This window comes from Thunnus thynnus, chromosome 12 (assembly GCF_963924715.1).
Source record: "Thunnus thynnus chromosome 12, fThuThy2.1, whole genome shotgun sequence".
Classification (NCBI taxonomy): Eukaryota; Metazoa; Chordata; class Actinopteri; order Scombriformes; family Scombridae; genus Thunnus; species Thunnus thynnus.
Window position 1 is genome coordinate 27,615,431 of NC_089528.1, and position 21,445 is coordinate 27,636,875.

At 40.2% G+C, this 21,445-nt stretch overlaps 1 protein-coding gene across 4 annotated transcripts in view; it reads right to left on the bottom strand.

Annotated features, from left to right (window-relative positions):
• The window catches only part of LOC137194609 (nuclear receptor coactivator 2-like), a 66,446-nt gene that overhangs the window by 22,420 nt on the left and 22,581 nt on the right, over positions 1-21,445 (bottom strand). For all 4 annotated transcript variants that reach the window (XM_067606679.1, XM_067606677.1, XM_067606680.1 and 1 more), the window contains 8 exons: positions 12,615-12,725; positions 11,521-11,693; positions 7,590-7,693; positions 6,095-6,272; positions 4,889-5,077; positions 3,445-3,546; positions 2,653-2,793; positions 2,057-2,204 (listed from right to left, as the gene is read on the bottom strand). In XM_067606679.1, the coding sequence (XP_067462780.1) occupies positions 2,057-2,204; positions 2,653-2,793; positions 3,445-3,546; positions 4,889-5,077; positions 6,095-6,272; positions 7,590-7,693; positions 11,521-11,693; positions 12,615-12,706 (1,127 nt within the window). In that variant the 5' untranslated portion in view covers positions 12,707-12,725. The remainder of the gene's footprint in view (positions 1-2,056; positions 2,205-2,652; positions 2,794-3,444; positions 3,547-4,888; positions 5,078-6,094; positions 6,273-7,589; positions 7,694-11,520; positions 11,694-12,614; positions 12,726-21,445) is intronic.

A 21,445-nucleotide genomic window follows, 5' to 3' on the forward strand; every position in this document is an offset into this window, starting at 1 on the left:
GGAATTTTTCCTTCAATGTAAATTTTTTTTTTCAAATATATTTAAATTATATCTATGTATTATTTTTAGTGATTTCTTTGGCAACTATTTTTACAACTTTTTGTTTTTTGACATTAGTGTGTCATATTGAAACTGTTTATTTATATTGCTTGCTTGAGTGGTTGATCATGATGTCAGCATGATGTCATCAGTTTAGTGCATTTATAAACTTTGCCTTTTGTAATGTGACTCATCTTCCTGATAAAGACCTCGCAGGGTCAAAACATTGCCTGTTTGTGACAGATGATGAATGAATGATTGTGTTTTATAACACGCTAAAAATAGGAATTTCATAGATAAATGTCTAAATCTGGTCTCTCTAATTGTGAATATATGTGAGATTAATGGACACCTGCCGACCAATCAGATATTGAGAATTCTCACTGGCCATGATATAAACCAATTAAACTGTATGTATATATTGCTATACCATATATATATCATGCCTAATTCTCCAGGATTTTTATTATACAGTTTTTGATTTTGACAAAAGGAAAAAAAATGCTCAAAATAAGCGAGTAAGTGGACTTTGAGTGAAGATATTTTTCTCAAACTGTTTTCAATTTCTTCAAGCTCAAAGCTCAGACTCAGTTCAATAACTGATTTTTAAAGTGTTTAATTTTTGAAACTCTGATATTCGCCGATTCAAAAGTGAGTTTATTAAAAAAATGATAACAAGTATTATAATAAGCAGTGGTTTTCTAACTGGTGAATTTCAGTAAATGTTTATCAAAAGTCCTGAATATCATTTTAGATTTTAAAAAGAACACGCAACGTAGAAGTTAAATAACCGCCTTTCACTCAGCGTCGATCAGTCATGTCATGAAGTAAACCAGTTTGCAGCTCTGAAACAGTGTACACAACTGAGAAAACAAAGTTGTAACAAGGCCTGAAGCTGTAACAGAGAGAGCGCTTTAAAACATGGATCGGCCTCGGCCCCACACCGAACGCACAAAGCTCTCATTGTGCTGAACGCTGGAGCGATAATTTTGAATGTGAAACTTGTGGAAGTAAAAAGGCCAAGTTCTTGCCGTTGATCCCTGAATGCCCCGGGTAACAGTCCTGGCATTGTTTCCTGACCGCTGTCCAATTCCTGACTCTGAACGGTCATACCAACGGCTGGATGTTGGTCGTGGTGGGAGGGAGGGAGGGAGGGAGGGATGGAGGTACTGTTAGACTGGACTGGCTGGTAGCGCTTGTGTCAGTTTTGTCAATACATATGGCGACGGTTCTGAATAAGACTCTTTGTTCCTAATCCACATTACAGTGCGCCCCCCCCCCCCCCCCCCCCTTCACCACACTTCTTTGTCTAAATCAAGAGGAAACCACAAAGACTGAGCGAGAACATGTGATCTGACAGCAGAGAGAAGAGGGGGAAGACATGCTGTAAAAGATGAATCTCTAAATGTGTAATTAAGATCATTGTGTCTTACGTTTCTCAAGATGATTTTAAAGAGGTACAGAGAGAAACAGGGATGCGTTACAGTGCAGCTACAGGGCCAAATTGGATAATTATTACCAAGAAATCGTATAATTTGACTCCTCAAACAAAGATTTGCATCTAGGAATTAGTGGAAACGTAAGTAGCTTTCTCTGCTGTTGCTGTACTGTAGAATATTTATCGCCTTTGACCATACAATGTTTCTGTTCTTTGTTGCAGACTAACTTTGGGTTTAAAGCCGAGATTGAACAAGTGTATTTTTGCTTATTTGCATATTTTTGTCCGTTAACTTTACTGTAACGATCTTGAATTAAATACAATTAATTTCAAGGAAGCACAAGACTCAGCTCAGAGCAAACATGTTTCTTGTCTAGTGAGGCTCTTATTTAGTTTTTGTTAGAATTTACAGACACAACAGGAAACAACTGGGCCAAAGAAGACATGAGAGAAAGGTTTGAGACCATCCAGGGAAGAACTGATGATGCACAATGGATGTGATGATTAAGAGTTAGATAGGAAACGTATTTAATTAATCTTAAAAGACAAAGACAGAGGCAGAGACGGTGTGGCTGATACCTCTGCAGGATGTGCAGGGACATGTAGAGCTGTGGTTCGTTAGTGGCCGGAGATCGGACCAGTTTGCTCTTGGTATGAGCCGAGACGATGGTGCCGTTGGACAGGGAGAACCGGTACAGAGGGCTGAGCGCATGGCCGCTCCTCAACACTGTAAGACACACAGACAGCAACGGAGAGAAAATGACAAATTACACTCGGAGAAAAATGTCATCATCGTGATGATAGCACATGATTGAAAACCACTAAGCAAAACAGAATATGTTACGCTTCCTATAAACAAATTCCCAGAAAAGCATTTTTGATCATTCATATAATGCTACAGACTCAGTGAAAACTGGAACATTTCCAGTATGGACATTAGGCACATTATCCTTCTCCTGCCACTGAATCCTCAAAGAAATTCAACAGCACTAGACCTAATCAGCCCCACACTGAACCTGCTTAGCGGCTAGCAGCACACTGTAGTGTTTTCAGCTACCGAATGAAAACAAAGAGGTTTTTAATAGTAAAGAAAACATATAAAGCTGAAAAAGCCTCCATCAGATTTAGTTAATCAGTCGCAGACCGCAGGGTGACGTCTGACTCGTCTTATTTACCCTCTTGCTGATGTTTCTTGGCGAAGGACATCTCCCCGTCATTCTGCAGGTGAAACCTCTGGATGCAGCGGCGGACCAGGTCCTCCCAGCCCGGCTTCATGGACGCCCGCAGCAGACTGGTGTCCAGGGACGTGATCTTACCTGGACAGGTGGAGGACGGAAACAATATTAGCAGTCGTGTTTTAGACGTTTGCCTGCAGTAGGGTAATACAGTAACGAGGGCTGCAACTAACGGTTATTTTCGTCATCGAATGATCTGTTGACAATTTTCTCGATTAATCAATTAGTTGTTTGGTCTATAAACTGTCAGAATAGCGTGAAATATGTCTTCCCAAAGCCCAAGGCCATGTCCTAAAATGTCTTGTTTTGTCCCAACCAACAGTCAACAATCCAAAGATGTTCAGTTTACTATCACAGAAGACTAAAGAAACCAGAAAAACAGAGAATTTTGGCATTTTTTCTTTCTTAAAAATGACAAATCAATTACGAAAATAGTTGGTGATTAATTTTCTGTCAATCAACTATTTGATTAATAGACTAATCGGTGCAGCTCTAACTGTAACTAACGTAACCTATCTGCAAATATGCACCTTGCTGGAGTGTCTTAGAGCAAGACACCAACAATCCAAACAGCTCCTGACTTCTGACCTCAAACCTGACCTGAAAATGTTTTCACCTATATCATACTCATTGCATGAGAAGTGGATGACATCATTGTATATCAGCAAACCACTACATTGATACATTGATCACACAACCTTTTAACAGTAAAACCTTCCCCTCCAGTCCTACCTTGAAGGTCCTGGCGCGTGGTGAAGCTCTCATACGAGGGCATCGCAGGTCTCTCTTTGACGGGGACTCTTCGTGCCACACAGATGAGACAAGACTGGAAATCTGCATGTTTGAAAAATAATCCTTTAGACACATACGACTAAATACAACAGGGCATAGCATGTACATAAGAGTGTGGGTTGCATAAAACAATGTGATCAACTAGGAGTGTGTGTTGTTTTTCAATTAGTGGAAGTTAACACCCCAAAAGAAATACAATTCTCTTTGTGTGTGTGTGTGTTTGTAGGTAAGTGTGAGCTCACTTTTCCTCTCATGGGTGGTCTTGCTGTGGTTCCCCACCTATAAGAGCTTCTCACAGCTCAACTGCAGTGTGTGTGTGCCCAAAACTCACTTAAGTCCTCAACATAAATCCCAAATAACAGTTTAACCTTCAACGCCATCCTCAATGTCGATCCGGGCCTCGTCTTTAATCAGCCTCATCGCAGTTGAATCTGGAGAGAGCCACCAAAGTAGATCAAGGCATCTCTGATTGATTCAAATGTAATAATTGTACTTTGCTTCTTTGCTGTATAACCCCAACATCATCTCAAACATCAACTGTGACCTGAGCTTCAACCATATTCTCGTTTCAAAAGTCAACCCAAATTTTAACTTCAGTTGCAGTTTCATTTAATCATCAACCTCAACCCAACTTTAACCTTTACACAAGCTTGACACTTAATCCTATATTTAACCTCAAACCTTGCTTTTACATCAACCGGAGCCTCGTGACTCTTATTCACCATCCTCTACATGATCCATCCTCAACCACGACATCCCGGCCTCAATGTGAAACCCACCCACACCTTCACCTGAACTTTAAACCTCAACCTCAGTTTCACCCACAGCTGTAAAAAAAAAAAAACAACCTCAGCCTCATCATCTCAACCTGCAGCCCTTCAGTCTGTCCACTAGACATCCTCCTCCTGTCGAAGGAGAGATTGGCACAATATCTGGTTGTCAGACATCTAAAATTAGAGTACCAGACACATTCTTTTCCCTGGTGTGTATGTGTGTGTGATAAGACAAGATGGGAAGATGACAAAGTGCCATATACTAATTAGTCTCTCCCGGTGGATGAGAGGAAAAGCAGAGAGGAGAGATGATGAAAGGAGGACAGGACACGAGAGACCGGGAGACTGGGGATGGAGTGAGTGAGTGATGGAATGCCAGAAAAGTCAAGATAGAGATGAAAAGACGGAAAGAAAAGATCGAGGGGAGGAAGTAGAAAAAGCGACGGGGATATCAAACAAATAGGACTGAACAAGGGTAACAAAGGAGAGACCAGATCAAGAGAGATTAAGAAGAAAAGATAATAAAAAACAGGCAGGCAGAATCAGAGAAAGTGAAAAAGGAAACATCCACGTGAAAGATGAACAGAGAGATATAGGGACAAAACATGTACCTTCCCCCTCTTCCTTTATAGACTTGGGTTCGGAGACGGCGAAACACTGCATGGTCTCGTACTTCTGCTGTGGCGTCTCCTGCTGGTCGGAGACCGGCCGGGCTTCACCGTCGACGTGAGGGTTCACCAACATACGACAGTTGAAGGTGTGGCTGTTCCTGCCGGACGAATCACTGCCCCGATGATTGACTGGATGATAAAGAGAGACACCGAACCGAAGAAACATTCGTTAATAAAAGGAAGAGATGATTTTTCTGGCGACGATATAATCATTACAACTATCATATCCTATACAGCTGGGAGCATAAGACAGTAGCAGTGCTCACCTGCTAATGTGTACTTAACAATATTTAACTTATCTGATATTGTGAGGTATCTAGCTAGCAGAATTGGAGAAACTAGCAGTAAAATATATTATTAACATGATGTAGTGCTTAGAGCTACATCATCATTAGCTAGACCTTTATTTTTAATCAAGATCACACAGCTCTGGAAAAAAAATGTATATCCTTATGCATCCATTGGTTTGCAGTAGAACCTTTTCACTGAACTTATTTCAGTAGTCAGTTTCTCCCAGTTACCTCAGTGAGCTTGCGGAGAGGTGAGGTATGTTTGTGCAAGATTAACATAACATTAACATTGTTTGCTCTGCTAAATTAGCCAGCTGGTTCGACAGTTCACTTACACCCTGTCCGGGTTGATTAAGGTGACTCATCACGAGCTCAAACTTAAGAGCACTTTGAAACAGACTCGAGAGAATTTTACAGCAGTGTGACGGCAGTGTAAATGTTTTGTTTTGTTAGTGCATTTCTTAATGTCTATTTGACAGTGTAAACTGTCAAAAAGCATATGTAAATGTGTTTAATCAGCTTTGTTGACCTGACTATACAGTTAAATATCTAGCAACTGGGCTAATTTAGCAAAGCAGCTAATAGCAATTAAATATTAGACAGAACATGCTACTAGCCATGTAGCATGAGCAAATCAGATGTTTAATCTTGATTATCTCGATAAGAAGAATCTTTCCTGTTGTTTTTCGTGTTATAAACTACCAAAAGAGGAAAAAAAAGTAACCCAGCTCATGTTAAAAAAGAAAAGCTTGTTCTCTGTCACTGCTGCCAGACAGTTAAGCACCTCCAATATGGCTGCCAAGGAAACATCTGACATTATCTGACCACCTTCCGGCAAACATTCAGTGACACCCACCCAGGCTTTTGGGCAAGAGGTTCTTGATGAACTCTGCATGATCTCCGACATGCAGCACGCTGTACACGCTGGTGTTCATCAGTTCCTCCTGCTGGTAGTGCAGATACTGGCTGACGTTCTCTGACACAAACACTATGTTGCCCTCCATGTTGACCACAAAGAAGAAGCCGTCCAGGGCCTGCGGGGCGAGGAGAAAGCCGGGAGGACAAAAGGAGAGGAGAAGAGAAGAGGAGGTAGAGGAGAAATAAGGTGTGGGTGAGAGAAATATGAGAGGTGGAAGAAGAGGAAGAAAATGAAATATCACAAAAGGTACAGGATGAAAGGAGATAATGAGGAAGTTTGGGTGGAGGAGGGGGGATGAAGTAGGAGGAAGAATAGAGACTGCATGTTAATTAAGGCATCAAAGCATCATAACAACAACACTTGATTAAAAAAAATGTAGGGATGAAATGTTGAGGTGTTACTACTCCAGTGTTTGCTTGCTGAAACTATACCAATTAAAGAGCAGGTTAGTTTGTTTTTATTTAATATAGTTTGAGATGAAATTTAATGATGTGCTACAAAATATCCATAGCATCTATTGAATGATTAAAATCTAGCGTGCATTTTGCAGTGTGCTACCATGATTCAAGGTGTTACAGTAAGTCTACAGTGGCCTCTAACACAGTGTGAGTCTGTGTGTGTGTGTGTGTGTGTATTTTTCCATTCTTTCATTCTTGTTAACTCAGCATTTTCCAGCTATATGTACACACTGTGATTTGTCCTTTAGCCTGCCACATGTCTACACAACCGTGCTACTCTATGTCTGCCTGCTTCCGCCCTGACGCCGCTGTAGAAAATATAATAGAATAAAATAGAATAAAAACAGGAAATCTTGGCTTGATGTCTATCTTTCAGACTCTAAGCGGACACCTCAGCCAAACGTTGAAGCTAGTGAGTTGCTATATATAGCCTGTGTGTGTGTTCAGGCTCCTCCCTACCTTTTCTAATCTGGCTTTTCACGAAGGTATTTATACCTCATTGGGTTCCATGTTATACGTCACTGTACACCCATGCACACACACACACATACACACACATACACATATACACATACACACTCATGTAGGCTTGATGACGGCATAGTCGCTGGCCAGAGGAACCCTTATCTTTCTGCGTCACTGCAGAGTGAGAAGCTATTTAAAGTCAGAAAGACGCTCCAACTGCTCTAAACATGTTTCCTCTACGTTTGCACTTTTGCAAGTCAGTCAGTTGGACACAGGAAGCTTGTGAACAGCTCCCAAAATGATGGATTACTTCCCTATTTTTTTAATAATTAGATCATTTAAATAACAATTAAGAAATAAAACTGCATGTTCACCTCTCCTCTGTCTCCTCCACCTTTGTATCTTCAGCTTTGTTCTGTTTTGGATCCCTATCGCTTTGACCTTTGAACTCTTTTCTTCTGGGAATGATAACACTCCCAGTGTGGACTAAACATTGGTTTGAACCCTACCTCCAGCATCATGGGCCCGAGAGCATCTTTATCAATGACACCCTGTCCTGTGGAGGAGACGTCAGCCTTCTGCACCTCCTCCGCATCAGCCACTGGAGCTTTTTCTGTAAAACAAAATGAAGAGAAATGTGAAAATAACCTAAATTTCTAAAAAAAAATCTCTGAACAGAAATCACTTTAAAATCACTTGTGAAACTATAAATGCTTTTATCTATAAGTTTAATTATAGACGGACAGATGTGTCATTCATTCCTGAACAGAAAACAAAACTACACAATGTATTTCAGGTTTTTTTTCGGCGAACGCCTGACTCATCGCTGACACGGTGAAATAGCGTGTTAAACGTTTATGTCGAATATCAAAAGAAAAGCTGGTTTTGAATGAAGTGACTGGCTGTATTTTTATCACACAATCTGTTTGTCTTCCTGGAACATCTTGTCAGAATGAAACTTTTTGCTGCAACACCGTCGTTCACAGAATATTTTCTTTTCCCGGAAAACACTGACAGTGTTTTTTTTTTTTTGTGATGACGCCGCCTTCAGGAAAACACACACCCTCTCACACCCACTGTGTTTTTTTTTTGTTTTTTTTTGCATGAGGACATTCCACTGATTAAATTCATTGGCTAGTCTCTCATTTACCCTTCAGTAAATTACACCTTATGTTCGTGTAAACTATACCGCAACTCCTCCGCCGACACAATGCCGCGCTGTCAAACCTGCGGGTTCGAGTGCCTGGAATGTCATGGAGAGCAGGTATTACCATGCTAATGTGCGGTACATTACACACATTTATAGTCATATTAGCCCCGTCTCTACTCTCCTCCCTGGCTGTACCACTGGACTGTTAAGCCTCCCATGGCCCCATTAGGCCACATAGCTGACATTCCTGTTGTGGGACCAGAGCTGTACAGTGTCATCAGCCCTAAAACCCTATCACTGCAGAGCCTGGAGGGACTGCTATGTAGGTTGGAGAGTGTTAAAGCTGCAGAGTGCTTTTTTTTTTTTTTTTTAAATATTCAAATAACACATACAAAATACTGGCCGAGTGACACTTTATGTGACCTAATGTTACGAGAAGTAGTGAGACGTCACATGACACGACACAGCAGCTGCCTGCTTGCCTGCCCGTCATGTGTCAGCTGTGTGTGGAGGTGTTTTATGCTAAAGGAGGAAAAAAGCAAAACAGCAGAATGAGGGTTTCCAGGAGCAAAGTCAGAGTTGTAAACCTCAACACCACAACATTGATAAAACTCTTGCACCCTGCAGATGATGGAGATATGCAAGCAACAGACAGCAAGAGAAGCAACTAACAATGTTGGAGGAACATCATTATAAATAAATAACCGACTCTTTTCTTTAGTTGATAGTGAAGGGGTTTTGACATATGATTAATTAAACTGCATATGACTGGAGTGTTAATAGCTTAGAGGAGGAAAAATCTGAAAAAGATAGATTGGTAGCATATAGGGAAATACTCAAGGTTGTGGTATTGGTGTTGAACTAGTAGTATCGAGCCATTTCAGGTACATATACAGTACTGTGCAAAGGTTTAAGGCATTAAAAGTAAAGTGAGGATGCTTTCAAATGCCATGAATAGTTTTATTTACTATTCCTCTGGTCTGCAGTACTGACAAATGCTCAGCTCATAATGATATGCACTTATAATATAAAATTAGCTAAAATAACACACACACACCCCTTACATTGAAAAGTACACACATACACGACAATTATTATTAGATACTATAGCTGTAAAGGATTTCTTTCAAACATACACACTGAGTAGAAATCACACAGCAGGCGCACACACACACACACACACACACACACACACACACACACACACACACACACACACTCCTCCTCTATTCTATAATTTGACCCTGCAATTAAATATGTGTACTTGTGGGCCAAACACACACACACACACCACCACACACACACAAGCAGGATATCATTTTCTCTTGCGTGTGAATGTGCATGCACTGACATTTCTCTATCAACTATTTTCCAACCAATTCTTTCCATCTACTGTGATTTACACGTTTCTGCTGGTTTGATTTTGTGAGTTTATTATGCGTTTCTGTTCAGTTAAATAAATACATTTTGTTTTAAATCCACATCGGTTAAATAAGGCTGCCGGACAGCAGCGTGTGTCTGAAGTCGACAGCTGTGTGACTTGTGTATTATCTGTGTGTGTGTGTGTGTGTGTGTGTGTGTGTGTGTGTGTGTGTGTGTGTGTGCTTATTCAGCTGTTGTTTTCAGACACATAAACAGTGTTTCAACACATGAACACCGACCGGCTGAGTGTAGGAACAAAAAGAAGGAGTGGGACGACGTGATAACGAGCGATGAGAGCGGGGAGGGGGGAAAAAAAAAAAAAGGGGGAGAACGATAAGAGTGAGAGAGGAAGGATAGAAAGAAAGGAAAGGAGAGAGAGGCGATAAAGAGAGAGAGAAAGTTAATGTAGCGAGGAAGGGAAAGAGAAGAAGAAAGTGTTGGGAGGGAGAGGAGAGAGGGTAGGAAAGTGAAAAGGAAAGTAAAAGAAAGAGAGAGAGAATTGGAGTAACGGTGGGAAAGAAATGTTTAAAAATAAATAAATAAAAAGGGAGGTGAAAGAGACGTGAGAGACGGGAGGTGAGAAAGAATAAAGAAGGTGATGGAAAGGAGAGAAAAAGGGGAAGAAGAGCAGGAGGAAGGGACGCTTGGAAACCGAGCAGATCCGCCTGCTTCCCTCTGCAGGCTTGCATCATGTTGGTGAGTGTTACATAACAGCTCTGCCTCAGTCTGTCTCCTCACCATCATCAAACACACATTATCATTACAGAGTCCGTGTGAACGTTTCCTCTTTATATGTCTCCGTTTGCTTCACGTCCACTCCGCCGAGGTCCTAGATGAGCAGGAATCAGACACACGAGGACAATATAAAAAGGAGTTTCCGAATTTGGACCAATCACGGGGAAGGGTTCGGTTTTAATCTTGTGTACTTTTCTTGAATCAACACTCCGTTAGCTGTTCAACCCACGTTAACAAAAGCCTTTAATGGCGTTATCATAGTGTTTCTTTCATAGTCTATAGTTGGATTCACACGTGCACATAAAAGTTTAACTTGGAAGGAGCCCGAAAAAAAGTTAATTGAGCATCTCATTTGTTGCTCGGTTGATGTGTTCCCCGCCGCTTAACTACAAACAATCTTCACTTTCTACAGCGGCCGCATTCTCCCTGTGGCACTTTTCCCATGATTGCTGTTTTGAGGAACTTGAATAGAGTCTCTCTTTCACCATGAAATGGTTGTCTGAGAGAAAAAAAAAAAAAAAATACATTTTCGATTTCACTCGCTTCTTTCTTTAGAAGTTGAAGTTTTCTCCATTCATCTCTGCTCTGTGAAAACAGAATTCCAGGAAGACAGATTTTTTTTTTTTTTTTTTTTTGTAAAACAGCTTCATTATTTGTGCCTGCAGCATCTTTCTACAGGTCTTAACGGAAACTGTGATACACACATGTTAGGGGAAACACCAGTAAAATCACATGGAAGTTCACTTCGTCGGAGATTCAGAGATAAGTGTGATTTCAGTCTTTGTAATGTCAGCTAAGCGCGACGAACCGGCCGGTTGTCGTAGATACGAGAAAATACAGAAGATGTAAACAGAAGCGCAGATAAAAAAGATTCCAAAAAAGCTGATTTATAGGAATAACGATGAAAGTGTGACAGTTTGAATTCAGTTTCTGGCTTTAATTACAGTAAACTGTCGGATTCTCTGGACCGTATGTTTCCATGTAACATATACTGTAAACAGAAGTATTATTATTATTACCAAAACTGTAGTAGATGGAGCAGTAGCAGGGCAAAGAAGAATGCGGGGGATGATAATGTCTACTATAATATCACAGCAAGCTCACTAATGAACATGAACGAAGTAGATCCTCACCCTGTTCCTTGATCTGCCTGATCTGCTTCACCGTCTCTTTGAGGATGGCACATTTGTCTGGTTTGACATTTAGGTCGTCCATGTCGTTGATGTTGGCGAAGATCAGCTCGGCCAGCTCCTCGATGTACTTGTTCTCCTGCTCCCGATTCCTCCTCTCAGTGCTCCTCTTAGGGCTGGAAGAGACAGGAGAGACGGTAAGATGATGATGATGATGATGATGATGATGATGTGTTCGTGTTCACACGGTGCAAACGGTGAAAAAAGAGCAGCGAACAAATAGTTCCCCATCAGAAATGTGAATGTCAGGAGAATCTTTTAGCTCTATGAAAGCAGAATTAGAAAACTGATTTTCAGGAATGTCTGCGAATTATTGTCACGTTAGAATAGTGTTTACAAAACATCTCAAAGGTAAATTAAAGAAAAAACAACCTTTTCACCATCTTTTCACAACCTCAGGCACAACTAGCGTGTCCTGACCTCAGAGCTAACATACAACCTCAGTACGTCGTCTCTGTAACCTTCATGCATCCTCTCGGACACTGAAAGCATGACAACTCGCTAGCTCTTATATAAACTGCTGTTTGTAAAAATGCTGCTGCAGCATTTTCTTCCATCAACCTGCACAAGCCTCCACTCGTTCCACCATCCTCTCTCTTCCACCTCTCTGTCTCTACTGCCCTGAAACAAACTCCTGTTTTCATTCTACCTTTTTTACAAAAAAAAAAACCTTATTATTTATAAAGAAATCCCTGATTTTCTGCTGAAACTAAAAGTGTTTGTGATTAGCAACAATTAGCATTTTGCGTTTTTTCTATATTCAATTAATATGACAAGAATCAGAAACAGGAATTAACAAGAAATTAAATTAACAAGCTGAATCAGAATACATGGAAATAAACTATAACGAAGACAATTAATAATTGATTAAATATCTGCACTGAGGTTTGTGGCTTATTATGAGGTATGTACTGAGGTATTGAAACTATTGCAGAGTCTGCATGCATGCATCCTGCAGGCGTTGACATTACGGTAAGGATGTGTTGTTGTGACAGTAAAGTCTATTGAAGGTGTGGACTGCAGATGAAGGTCTTCACCTGGGCCCCAGGAGGTCTGACTGACAGTCCTTCCTCTTCAGAGACTCTCCCCCCCTGGGGGGCTCTGGGGTGTTACCCCCCCCACTACTCATCTTCAGCAAATATCAGCACCTATAGAAAGAGAGAGAGAGATAGAGAGAGAGAGAGAGAAAGAGAAAGAGAGAGAGAAACAGAGCATTTTTCATTAGAACTGCTGCATGGTGCGTCACCCTCGCTGTCCGGTTCAAATCTAAAAAACAGCGATGAAAGTGATACTGTGGGGAAAAAAGAGGAGCCATAATTCCTTTTTTATCTATGAGGAAACTAATCAGACAAACACTCAGACTACTGATGGATCCAACACATATATTTTTATGTCTGAGTATGAACTGTTGCCCTCTGGAAGATGTTACGGGCCAGTAAATGCAAAACCAACTGTTTCAAGCTCTCCTTCATCTCTACCTCCACGAGACTGCCGGACAGAGAACCTGCGTGATTGTTAATCAGTTGTTTATTTTTACGGACTAGGATGTATAATCCAATGCTCTGGTTTCATGTGTAATACTGACTTATAGTGCGTGTAATACTAGTTAACTTGTTTTATTTAATTGGATATCTAATCTAGGGACACTTCCTCCTTTGCACGGTTAGTTTTCATTGTTTTAAATTTTTTAAACCCGCTTTACCACTTTTATTGTTTTAGGAATAGTGTGTACTCTATGTACTATGGGTACAATACTGTATTTTGTATTGTGTTTTATGTCTTGTACATATGGAGATTATGTACTGATCTTGTATGTATCTTGTATTTTTCTATATGCAGCTGTATTCAACACTTGAGCGCAAGACAAATTTCCCCCTCAGGGACAATAAAATGCATCTTATCTTATCTTTACTACTATTTCAAATAATTTATAGCATATTCATAAAGGTACAGTATTTTTAAAATTATAAAATGCATGGTGATACGTTGCCATTTTGAAACCGCAGCCTTCAAAGTCATTATAAGGTAACGGTTATACCTGTTTGTAGACCTGTTTAAACAACACGAATCAGTTAATGAAGGTGTCATAATATTTAAACACTAACGGTTACAACAGTTTCCAAGGAACTCTGTCAAATCTTTGGGAATACACACTTTATACTTGTGATTTCAAAGATCCAAACTGCTTGTTAAATGTGTTGCATCTCTGAATCTTCATCTTTTTTAATGTGTAAACTACTGTAGTAAAGTTTATGCTATTATGAGGATGCTTCTTGAACATGGCAGTGCAACAAAAACTTGTTAGCTTATCACTATGACAAAGCAGTTGAACACACAAAAAACAGGATTCATGCCATCCCCTGAGTCATCACTTTCAGCTCCTGCCTTCAGGGAGATGGTAGAGTCCTCTGTGCAAAGTAAAATATCTATAAAAAACATTCATCATGACATCTTGACATGCTGCTATTGTTTTGAATCCCATGTATCTGGCACTTCTCTTAAATTGGTCTTTAATCATTTTAGATCCTTTTTAGCAACTTATTCCTTGCTTTTTTACAAAGTTGCATCTAATATAGTGCACTTAAATGTTTTTAACTCACTGTTTTTATGACTTATGATGTGATATCTGATGTTGAAGCTGCAGACTAATGTTTACTTGTGTGCAACAAGGGTGGACAATAAAGTTTTGATTTTGATTTTTAACTAGATGCACTGCTTCCATGCAGGACATGTGCCCGCTGACACAGAAAGCGCCCCTCTCTCTCTCTGTCCTCAGCGAGCTTCACAGCATTGCGAAGACTTACACAAGAATAAATGTGCTAAACATGTATACAACCTGATAGGATGGTGCATAATCAAACAAGGAGGGGGCTCGTGACTCATGTAAACAATGTACCATTGTAACGTCCCCGCAGGCAACATGTAGGAGGCCCAGTGGGAACACAGTAGGTGTCAATAATTACTTCAGTTAGAAATAGCTAATTCATGTAGGTTTTCACACTGTTCTTACATGAACATTTCTGGCGTTTCAGTTGACGGTCTTTAATAGGAATCGTGATGTTAGGAGGCAAAATGTCCTAATTATAATCATTTTGTGACCCCAGAGTGACAAGAAGTAAAGTATGAGTAGGTGGAAAAAAGATTAAAATTAAACACACGTTGGCAGGGAAAGTTACACCATATGGAGACCTCATGCTGCGAGACCTTCAACCATAAACTGATGACAAAACTCATCTTGTTGGCCTGAAAACGGCCAGCTATGTGTTTGTCTTTCTGGGGTTTTGAAGCATGGTTAGTGCTGACACTAGCCGTTATTTTCATTTCCGATTAATCTGCCGACAAAGCATTTTGTCTATAAAATTCGAAAAATAGCGAAAAATGTCCGTGACAAAGCCGAAGGTGACATCATCAAGTGTCTTGTTTTGTCCGACCAACGGTACAGAGTCGAAAGATATTATGTTTACTGTCATATATGTCATAAAAAAGGTGCACTGTGGAGTTTCCTTGTTGTAAATAAATGTGATGTTTATATTCACTGTTATCCAATCCGTTTCCTGCCTCATAAAGCTTTAGCAAAACTGTTTTTTTGTTGTTTTTTCTTAAAATCTTGCATTGTTTACATCCATTTTTACTAGCTTGCAGTCTTCTTCTTTATCTGCATGCACATGCAGGTGCATTCTTGTGTGCGTGCACAAAGCAAACACTAGAGGCAAGAAACTCCACAGGGCACCTTTAAACTCTTCACACTGGAGAAGCTGTAACTACCAAATTTTTTTTTTTTCCCCTTAAAAACTAGTGAGACAATCATTTATTAAAATAGTTGCCGATAAATTTTCTGCTTAACAATTAACTGGCTGATCGTTGCAGCTCTAATCAACTGAGCTTATAGGAGTTAGAAGGAAATGAAAAGGGCAAAAACTGACAGATTATCTTCTAACAAGATTACAAATTGATGAAGAATGTGGTGCTTTTGAATGCGACACAAGTGAAGCGGAGTGTAGTTAGTTAGTAGCAGGGGAGGGAATTTTCTATCAGGACTGTAGGCCTTTAAGGCACTTCGACGGGCCAACACATCACCTGACTGTTACATAACAGCCGGTCTGTGGGGCTGATACTGAGCAGATGAAGGCAGGAAAGAGGGATAAGGGAGAGAGAGAAAACAAGAGAGGTGGGGGGAGGGAGAGAGAGAGAGAGAGAGAGAGAGAGAGAGAGAAGGAAAACGATGAGAAAGAAAAGGATAGATAGATGAAGGTGAAAAAAGGAAGGGAAATGTAAAAAGAGAGGTCTGGATGGAAAGCAGAATGGAGGAAGTAAGGATCAAACACATGAACGATGGGGTTTATTGGTCCGTATGGGAAACATTACTCACACGGACATCAAGTCGGCAAGTGCAAATGTCGTAAAATAAGACAAGCGGGGGGGTTGGATAGGGGAACAAGGGGTAACAGGCAGAAGAAAAATGGGAGGAGGAGGAGGGGCATCTGTTGCTCTAAATGAATAATTAGGCCTGAGGAGGGAGCAGAATATGGCCTAATTACAGAACGAGAGGAGAGGAAGAGGAGAGGAAGAGGAGAGGAGAGGAGAGGAGAGGAAGAGGAGAGGAGAGGAGAGGAAAGAAGAGGAGGATACAGAAAAAATTTGCTTATCAGTTCATGTATAAAAAAAAAACTCAAACAAACAGGTATTTTAAGTGCTTTCTTTGGTTGTGCTAATAGAAACTCTTTCTATCACCCAATTTTTTTTTTTTTATCATATGACTGTGTATGATGAAATACTTAACTTCTGTACAAATAAGGTGTAAAGTTATAACAGTGGCGAACTAAAAAGAGGCTCAGTTTATAGTTTGTGATTAAATACGACAGGAATCTTAGTTGGGTGATGATCTTAAAAAGGGGGGACGTGATCATGCACATTTGGAGGTCTATATTTTTAACGTGGGGCTCTTCTGGATATATCTTTGTATGATTTACAGTTCAAAAAGCTCTTTATTTATCTTACACTGACCCTTTGAAATAGGCCGTTTAAGCTCCTGTCTCTTTAAGAGCCTTCCCTCCCGGTGAGTCCTCTCTGTTCTGATTCTCAGCAGACTGCAGGCCATTACAGAGGCTACGTAAACAAACTATAGTAGTAGGATTTCACTTCTTTTTTTTTGTTCTTTACTCAAAATAAAAACTTCTCAAATATTACATGTTCGAGCCCCGAATCCAAATCCCAAATATTGCGAGTGGTAGGGATGTGCAGAGAGCCCAGTATTTGTATTTGTATCTGTATTTGTTGAGTCAGCAAAATTATTTGTATTTGAATAAAAGTGGACAGGGGCTTAAAAATCCTGTTTTTGTTTTTATTACGCTTTTCATTTTAGAAAATTAAAGTGTTAGAATAAGTGTTCATGAAGCGTGTGTCAGTAGTTCAGCTTTATCTCTGGAGAACACTCCCAACTCTGGAATTAGGAAATATGCGTCATGTAGCAGGTGGATGTGACTCCCTCTCACTGAGACCTTCTGATAGACGTCACAGCGGAGCAGAGGAGAGACGCTGAGATAACGATGTAACCGACCTGCACGCTGGTATTTGACATGGTTTATTTTTCTTCCTGAAAACAAATCATTTTTGAAATATTTGTATGAAACAAATATTCGTAAAAAAAAAAACAACAACCCACTATTTGTGCTTTGCTGAATAATGTATTTGTATTCGGGCACACCCCTAGTGAGTGGACAACGTGAACAACCTGTGGGACAACCTTAGCAACAAACGCTATGGAAAGGACGGCCGTTTGTGGGCATGTGCAAACGATCTGAAGTCAGCTCTATGGGGATGTTGGAAATTTGGAAACGGAGCTGTTTAGAGCAGGCTGAAGCTCTGACTTTTGACTTTCATGGAACATTTTACATACATTCATCTCAAATTCAATACCTTTGACCATGTTTAACAGATATCTGACATCATAACAGTATTAAAATAAACAGAAAACCACAAAAAACACGATTTGTCCCCTTTAAAGTGGTACCCCAGCAACGTAGTACTGCACTTCTATAAAGTTGGGAGACTCACAAGGCAAAGATTTAACTAATGGACGCAGCAGAGATATCCTGACTTTTAGTCCCTAGTGTGGATTAAACCTTCTCTGCCTCCTAAATATCCAGTAAGACCAGTGAAAAAAATGAAAGTGTGCATGTCAGGCTAGATAATGAACTAGCGTGGATAAAGTGGATCAAACTTGTTACTATGGGAATCAATTGCAACTGACATGAATCAATCAGTGTCTCTACAAAGTATAAAACCTTTCAAGTCACCTTTCACGTCTAGACGGGTATTTGACACTCAAAAGACAGATGTAATAGTGCTAATGTGACATTATTTTTAGAGCAGTTATAGGTTGGTCAACTTCTTGTTTTGGATTATTGAAAGTGAAAAATTCTGAAAATGTGTTTGGTTTTTAAGGGGTTTTTGAGGAGTATTTTTCCTTCCTACCAAGTGAGACAAACTCTAAACATGCCTTTTTATGGAATATTTTGTAGTGTTGTATTTTACGTGAAGAAGACGGGATTATGTAGCATCTCCAAAGAAGAGATTCTGCTACTTTATGTTAGTTTGGCGCAAGTTTTCCAGTAACTAATGATTTTTCAAGTATCTCTGCAATTTAGGTCAACCGTTTCATCTATAACATTTGGTGGACAGATGTGAACAGAATGTGGATCTGACATTTGATACAGTCTACTTGCTTTATTAACAATGAAATTAGCATCCTAATTATGACGTGTAAGTTAATTAGTTAGACCTGCCATTCATCTTTGGATCGAGTTAACCAGACGTTTTACCCTTAAGAGGAGCTGCTAGTGCTTTCATCTAGTTATCAAGTAAGCTAGGCTAATCTCACCATTAAATATACCTTCAAGCTGCACACAAAGACATTAAACAGGCATCAATGAGTTTCTATTAAACAGGAAAAATCTCCAAAATTAAATTAAAGAAAGTTGTTGCATAGCTGTTACAAAGTTACACACGTCTGTCGGTAAAAAACAGAAGACATTTAAAACTTAAATGTCTTTATCCCGTTTAAAGAGTAGTAACGGTGAACAAGACAGGTTATTATTGTTACTGTGAGGTGCAGTGGGTGATGTTGACATCATGTTGACTGGAGATAACATTATCATCATGAGAACCGGACTGGGTGACCTCAGAAGTTGATGAAAGCCTGGCCGAACGTTTCAATCAATGTCCGAAAGGTGCACACACAAAGTCACTGAGCTCACAACCTGGATCATTTAAACATTTCGATCAATTTCTGAAGTAGACACACATGAGCCCGCGCTCACAAACACACACATACATATGGAGAGAGACACATATGGCCTTACACGCGCACGCACACACACACACACACACGATGAATTAACACTAATGTAGCCTGCGACAAAAGCCTTTGCCCCGTTCAGTCCGATACTAATGCAATCACAGGAGCCAAGAGCTTCACAGAGTGAAGCCATTTAAAAACAATTTGAGCCGGGGAGAAGAGACGAGGCCAGAGGGTCAAACCAGCCATTAAGGAATTAAAGCTGAAGACTGATAACAGCCTGCTTAAGTGGACTTTGTCTCCAGTAGTAACCATTGCTCCTCGGTTCCTTTGTTTGGGTTTCTGAAAAAAAAAATCCTCCGGTGACTAAGGTGTGTTTTTATTCTTCTTTAATTGTTAGAAGTGCTGTATGTAGCTTTTTCGCATTAAAGCTGCTTTATTTTGACACATTGAATCATTATTTTAAAGTGAGAGGAAAAGATTGTCTTCAATGCACAAGTGTTTTGAATTTGAGAAACATTATCACAAGCGTTAGCGCTGGAATAACACAGAAACTACATCTTATTTCTTTACACTAATCATATTAATGTGTCATAATCAACTTGACAATAATACAGCAAAAAAAAAGATATTAAAGTGACATATTGCTGCTTGAACTTTCCCAAGCAAACCTTGAAGAGCCTAAATGATTCATTTGTTACTAATGTGAACTCTTTCAAAATAAAATTTGAAAAAAAATGTGATGACACCCAACGTCACTACTATCTTAAAATGTATTTAACCCTCATGCCTGCAGCCAGCTGGGTTCAGGTGTGTTATCATTTATTTAAACTACAAACTGTGTGCTCAGCTTTCAAGGAAATATTCCGGTAGTCTCTACTTCCTGGTATGTTACAGGTGACAGGGAGCAGGTACAGGTGTCAGACTACAGCCAGATGGAAGTCCAGTGGGAGGAAACAAGAGGTGGAAACAAAGCGGCGTCCAGTCCGTAATTACTGGATACAACCTCCCACGTAGCCTTTCATTGTGATTGACTGTTAAAATAATAACTATGATATTAAAGTGACACAAATACCGTACAATAGGGAATAGCTGGAAAGCTCAATAAACGGTTGAGAGAATGTGTCACGCACCATTTGCGTTACAGACCTACCCTGACGAAATGATAGTTATCACAGATATAAAAGCACACTATGTGTTTTTTATTAAAGGAGTGAGTCACTCCCCCCCCCACAGGCCTTAGCTGGCGGAATAATTGCGGTTTTGAGCGTGCAACAAAAAAATTACACTGACCACGCAGCCTTGTGTAATGATTGACAGCACAATATTAAAACTGTATTTTTCCAGGGATGGTGGAAAACTTCAGTACTTTCAGCTACATTTCAGATATTCAGATACATTACTGCAAATCTTTCTTTTTTCCACAATTAATTTCCACTGTGCACGCTACCGACGACATAACTGCACATTTTTACTGTAATAGTTTATGAGAGTTATGCGCCAACAGCCATGAGTATGTACATGACAACCTTGAACCTGGAGGTCGGTCATTTATCATACATCTCCCCAAGGACTCGCAAAAACAAAATGAGCTTTCATTGTTTTCCAGACAGTCTTCTCATCTTTACTTTTTGTTTTTCTTTCTAAAAACAATCTGAGACGCAATTTGCTTGAAATACCGACATAGTATGCAACCTGTGAAGCTTCTTTTAAAAGGGTAAAATGCCAAAAATACCCAATAATTCTCCACATAGGGATGGTAAAGTCCTTTAACGGAGAACAGTGGTTGAAATCACAAAAATGAGGACTATATTGAGCACTTGGGAGAATGTAAACATGACAGTATGGTGGTGGGGTGGGGGGGGGGATTGACAGCGATGACTGAGAGGTGGGACCTTCCTTCCATCGGCGTCTAAGCTTCTGTCAAGGCCGCGGTCTAAGCCAGCAAACCCTCCCATCACACACACAAACATAAAGTAGATTTAATACCCTGCTGCGGCTGGATTAAGAACACCGGCTTCTCCTACACTGAAGGGCCTGCAACATATGCACAAGTGGGTGTGTGTGTTTCTGTGATGTGAGTGCATATCTCTGTGCGTCGGCGTGTCCACGTCAATACGTCCAATCTCTTTATGTGCATCTCTGTCGCTGCTCTGAGCCAGAGTGGCTTTATGGACGGTGGCTTACCGCCTGTTGCCGGGGACAACTGGCATTTTTTTTTTGTTTATCTGGCCTGCTTTACGCTGTATCTGTGGGTCGCATCAGAGACCGTATCTATTCTACATCAAGCTATAGTGACATAAAAACTACTCCATAGCCTTTAGCTTAACAAAGAGTGCTTTCACAAAGGGAACATTAAAATGCAACAGTGGAGGGGAAACTTGTACTGCTGCTTTCATGTAAAGCCTGAGTTCATTTGAGTCGACACAGCAAATATTCATAAACCATGCTAGACTTACAATGAAATACTAACCCAGTATGTAGTACACCAATACAAGTTACCAGTTAGGCCACAAAGTAGAAGGACCTCCTCTACACATCTCTGCCAACGGTGAACAATCCTCCAACTTG